The sequence below is a fragment of the Bactrocera latifrons genome, unplaced genomic scaffold, assembly GCF_001853355.1.
Source record: "Bactrocera latifrons isolate USDA-ARS-PBARC rearing strain unplaced genomic scaffold, ASM185335v1 scaffold_648, whole genome shotgun sequence".
Taxonomy (NCBI): Eukaryota; Metazoa; Arthropoda; class Insecta; order Diptera; family Tephritidae; genus Bactrocera; species Bactrocera latifrons.
Window position 1 is genome coordinate 92,419 of NW_017537321.1, and position 5,892 is coordinate 98,310.

The following is a 5,892-nucleotide window of genomic DNA, read 5'->3' on the forward strand; positions in this document are numbered from 1 at the left end:
GCTCCCCGGCCGCAGGAACACTTTCGGTAACGAAAAAGCAGACGAGTTGGCAAAGGCAGAGTAGCAGAGAACAAGGAAACAATCTTCCACTTTCTCTGTGAATGCCCGGCTCTAGCACAGATCCGACACAAAACACTTGGAATCCATCAAACACTAAACCTTGAATGGATTTCCACTAAAAGCATATCGGACATAAGTAGTTTCATCGAAACCTCAATATGGTGTGAGAGAGAAGGTGACGCGTAATAGCAGATACAGGAGGTATCAAAATGGCACATCAAATGCTAATTGAGCTCGATGGGGCTGCACGCACTCGTACCTACCTACCTACAAGCCGTGATATTCATGATTTAAAAGAAAACAATGTGAATTTAATTTAAAACGACTAAATTATTTTCGCCACTAACGATAGATTTGTTTGTGCCTTAATTATTGAAGGTATAGAATACACTAGGACCTGAATTGACTTCCCTATAACGGAACCATATCTAAGCAGTTTTAAAATTTTTGTTAATTGACTTTTGCTTAAGTGCTTCACACTTCATTATATGTCATAAGTCTTCAATAGAGCTTAAATCGGATGATTTTCCTGGCCAATCTAAGCGTTGAATCCTTAAATCTTAAAGGTCGATAAATGTATTGGCTAACTAAAAATAAAAAATTGAGCTGAATGGGATCATATACAAAAATATTGTATACATACATGTTTTATATTTACAAGATTTGTTTCCAGCCAAAAGTTAGCCATTTTTCACGATGGCATGGCGCTGAGTCATCCTGGAAAATTAAGCGATCCCTATGAGGGTAATGCTCTTCAAGCTCTTCAATTGTGGGAACTAAAAAATTTTAACCGCTTTCGCATATTTTTGTACATTCATTATTTAAAGAACAAGGTATAGAGATCCCAAAAACATAGTATGAAAAGTCGCATCAAATTATTTGTCTTTGACAGGATCAGATTCCTTCAATTTCCAGTTTAAGCACGGCCAGTTTGTGGATGGACCGCCTAGTTGTGCCCGTCTTTCAACGGTTGCGACGACGCGCCCTAGTACCCACTGGCGCGGCGGCACGTTGTCCTCGTGGACGAGAGCGAGGTCGTTGAGCTGCATATTGCGTTTTCCACTTGTTACGCTCCTGAAGACCCGTCAGGTATACTTTGGAACACTGTCGCCAGAACTGTTGCTTGAGACAACAAACAAGTTGCCATCTCTCTCAACAACGAACTGGGTCCACTGTCACCTGCTCTGGGGGTAATGACCGCAGGAAGTATTCTATAAGTAGATAGGCTGGTGGTAACGCCTCGCCGTCATTGGTATCTTGGCTCAGAGGTACTAGGGGGCGAGAGTTGAGGATGGTCTTCACTTCGGTCAACACTGTTGCTAACTCCTCCGCTGTGAGTGGCACATTGCCGGTTACGCGAACAATGTGGTGTTTGGCAGACTTCACCGCGACTACCCATAATCCTCCGAAGTGCGGCGCCCGCGGTGGTATAAAGATGAAACTGCTCCCTTCGTCTGCTGTGAATCTCTTTAGTTCTCGACCCATTGCTAGAAACGCCTCCTTCAATTCGCGCAGCTTGCGGTCGGCGCCGACGAAATTGGTGGCGTGTTCGCTGAATATCTTCGTCAGCATTCCTCATCGTCCAATGAACCTTTTTAGGGCGAGAATAAATGAATTAGTTGACATGTCTGAAACTAATTCTAAATGTACTGCTTTGGAAGAAAAGCAAACGAAAACTTCAATATAAGTTTTCACCGGTTGTCCACGCGTATTATTAAAATAGTGTATATCGGATCACAAAAATCTACGCCACATATAAGAAAGGGCTTTAGTGCTCGAAGCCTTTCGACTGGAAAATTTCCCACTATTTGGTTTTGCAAGTTCGGATTGTAATGAAAACAATGTATACAGTTTCTTACGATTCAACTGCAAGCTTCTCGGGCATTAATTAGTCATATGCGTTCTCGTAGAAGCGCAACCAACGCTTTAGCCCCAGAGTGGTGATTTCGAATATGCAGGAACGAAGTGCGAGCTTTTATGTAATAAACGCGGAAATTTGGCATCGTATGGGAGAGGTGGGTTTAATAGGCGACCTCCTACTCTGATTAATTTGAATGACAGCGACATACCCGAGTACTCATGCAAAAACAGGTTGAGGTTTTACAAGATTGCGTTCAGCGTGGTACCTTTATGCAATTCTTGAATAACACCCGAAAATTCTGAATGTTGGATCACTTGAGCAATTTTAGAAAACTGAAGTTTAGCTCTTCTGAAGTGAAATCTTGTCCCATGGAGGATTTAGGTGGTCGCCTGAATCCATCGCAATTTTCTATGAGAAGAGAATTTTTGAATAAGGTCCAATATTGAATTTTTTTTTCAGTAGTCGAAATTAATGTAAATGTATTTTTCTTCTTCTGGTCAGAGCTGGAAGTGGTTATTAATTGGTCATAATGCAGAGTCGTCTAGGAGGAACTGTGGACCGCCAAACCATATCGAATTATTTAATTCGTCCACGTTACAACCCCGAGACACTTGATCCAGAGGATTTTGGTTCGTTGGCACATTTCGCCAATGTACTTTGTCAGTCAACTCTTGGATTTCGGACACTCTGTTTGCGACGAAGGTTGTAGTGAGGATGGATGTGGATTAAAAAAGTAAAACGATTTCGGAGTCTGTCCAAAATGTAATTTTTTCGAAGTGTCGACTCAACATAGGCGCTACTGTTAACCATAATTTCGAAAGAAAATGTGCTGCCGAGAGCCCAATACGTGGTAGAGATTTGGTCTTCAGCGAAGCCACTCTAGACTTTGCAGTAAGCAGCATACATTTAATACCACTATCAGATTGGCTTCGTATATATATGCAGCATCCGTACGCTCTTATTGAGGCGTCGGAGAAGCCATGTATTTGGCAGATGGCACTCGACTCAACGTTTACGTAACGAGAAATGCTAATCGATGAGAGCTGCATTAGGTTGGCTTTAAAGTTCTGCCAGCTAGTGTCAAGGCGCAATGGAATCGACTCATCCCAATCTAGTTTTTGGATCCAAAGCTTTTGCAATAAGATTTTTGCTTTGGTAACTAGTGGGGCTGGTAATCCAAGAGGATCAAAAAGGCGAGCAGAAACCGACAATATATTTCTTTTAGTGGCTCACAGATCATTAAAATTGTCATCCAAAACAAAGCGAAACAAATCCTCTATCGGCGACCAATGGATTCCTAGAGTTTTAGTGGAATTTTTGTCATCGAAACTTAATCACTTTTCAGTGCAATCACTTTGGAAAAATTTAGGATGGTTTGAAAACCATTTCGTTAAGGTGAATCCGGCCGAGTTTAATATTTTAATTACCTCACTTCTCAAAACATCTCGAAACTCAAAATTTTCGGACCCTTTTGTAAATCATCAACATAAAAGTCTCTTTCGATGACCAATGAACCGAGTGGATATTTCATTGTATTGGTAGCACTGAGAATTTGCAAACAGCGTGTTGCGAGAAATGGAGCATTCGCAGTTCCGAAGGTTAGGTTGTTAAGACGAAAAATTTGAATTTGCTCAGAAGGATGCTVTCTCCACACAATAAGTTGACAATTTCTGTCTTCTTCATGCATAATTATTTGGCGGTACATTTTAGTAATGTCCGCTGTTAGTGCACACTTATGTAAGCGAAAACGAAGAAGAGTTGAGTACAACATAGACATAGTTGAGTACAACTCTTCTTGGATGGTTGGACCTACCATCAAAAGTTCATTCAACGCTATTTGAGTTGGAGATCGACTCGAGGCATCAAATACAACACGTAATGTGGCACACTCGGGCTCTTATTGTTCGTTGGGCTCATGTGACCCAATGCTCTATATTCTATATTATTGGTTGTGGCTCCGGATTTCGTCCTCGAAAAAGATGCTCCTTCCGCTGCCACCCTTCCATAATGGCAAGTGATCGTAGTCAAGTTGCTCTTCCCACTTGGATCGGGTGGCAGAGTCAACCTTTGTTATAACTATATGTATTATAATGGCGTTTGTTATTTGCTTCGCGGCTGGCTTTGGGATTGTTGGCAGCTCAAAATGTTTAGATATAGTATTGAAAAATATCAAACATTTATTATCATAATTTTTTTCAGACTTCCTAACATTTTCGGGTAATTTTCATCGGACATCTGAAATGCTTTAACTGTTCCCAAAGCCTCTCCTGATAGAAAATTTACGAAATGGTTAAATTCTTCTATATCTGGGATATTTGGGAAATTATGAACCAAGCTCTCGAACAAACTCATAAAAATCTGAAATKCAAATTCATTTTAGGGAGCCTTGAGATGTGAGAAGCTACAAAAGATGTTTCGGCAAATGAAGTTTTATTTTTTGCTAAAATTTACTTTATTATGAACTTCGTTTCAACRATTATGTCCTCTAACTCATCACGACCCATGTCGTCTTCATCAATTTCGTCAATCTTTGATTGGTACTTTATTAATTTTTCACTATGAATTTAATATATAGAGACGACATTCCGATTCGATTGGATCTAAAGACATAGTCTTTTCGAGAAGGACCGTTTTAATGCGCAAAATGCTGTTTTTCGCAACGTTCTTTTACGTCTTAACGATTTTAAGTCCGTCAACTCCTTACTTGGAGACAGGCTTGCGAGAGTTGGCTTTAGCTTGCTCATTTTGCCTTGTTTAAATTAAATTTCCGAAAAATACTATATAGATTGGCAACAGATATATTAAGAATCGACAACGAAAATATATATATACATATAATATATCGATTCCCAAATGTACGAAAGCCAAACCAGTAAGGTATAAGATATGAACAATAGCAATAAAGGTTGGCAACAAATATATTTGGAATCGGTTGCGAAAACGGGAAAAAAAAAATAATAATATCGATTCCCAAGTATACGAAAGCTAAACCAATAAATGCGCAAAAGGAGCAATAGCACAGTAAAGTAATTTAGTCGGCAAATGTCCGCACAAAAATCGACAAAATTTGCGAAAAAAAACGAGCGATAATTGCAAACGCGGATCGAAAAAATTGCGAAAAATGTAATAAATTGTGATTTACAATTAATAATTTTTCTACTTTATTTAGAAATAAAGAGCTACCGCAAAAATGCAAAAATCCCAAAATCCCTTATTCACTTGCGTACGCATATACATATATTTATATGAACGTCAATATAATTGAAAGTGAAAAACGGGAGAGGCAAAAACGGAAAAATTCAATTTTATTTGTATACGTTTTCGTTTTATTTTATGTTCCCACTGCTTTCGCAGTGTTACCTAGTGCGTCGGCTGTTTGCCGGCGCTTACGTCCCTTTGACACAATATGCAGCGGCAGATCATTCCCACGGCGGGAGCAGATTGATGGCAGCAGTGTTGATGGCAGCGGCGTTGATGGTAGCAGTGTTGACGGCAGCAGTGATGTCAGCAGTGGCGGTATGGCAACAACGGGTACTTATACCGGTTCCTTTAACGCGGCACTTGAAACAGTTTTTTTTTTAACGGGTTTCCCACCGGTTTTTTAAAACTGTTTTTTTTTTTAACGTTTTCGGATGGCCCTCGCGCTAATCACCAGGTTAAACACTTGTGTACGGTTTTTTTTTAGAATTCACTGTGCCCTTTGTACCCAAATTTCTTGTACGTCTTTTCACACTTTTGTATGTTTCTCACTTTGAGCACTTGCACATATGCAGCTCCTGTTTTTTGTATTTGTAGGTTTAGGAAAGCAGAGTTGGGTAAGTATTTATTATGTACACTTCAGCACTTTATTTTTATACTCTCGCAACAAAGTTGCTAAAGAGAGTATTACAGTTTTGTTCACATAACGGTTGTTTGTAAGTTCTAAAACTAAAAGAATCAGATATAGGGTTATATATACCAAAGTGATCAGG

At 39.6% G+C, this 5,892-nt stretch overlaps 1 protein-coding gene across 1 annotated transcript; it reads right to left on the bottom strand.

Annotated features, from left to right (window-relative positions):
* Positions 1-1,212: 1,212 nt before the first annotated feature.
* Positions 1,213-1,632, bottom strand: LOC108975433. Its single transcript, XM_018943916.1, has one exon. The coding sequence runs from the start codon at positions 1,630-1,632 to the stop codon at positions 1,213-1,215; it is 420 nt and encodes a 139-aa protein (XP_018799461.1).
* Positions 1,633-5,892: the final 4,260 nt, after the last annotated feature.

Coding starts and splice junctions, on each gene's coding strand:
- LOC108975433 (XM_018943916.1), bottom strand. CDS start 1,632: ATGCTGACGAAGATATTCAGCGAACACGCCACCAATTTCGTCGGCGCC.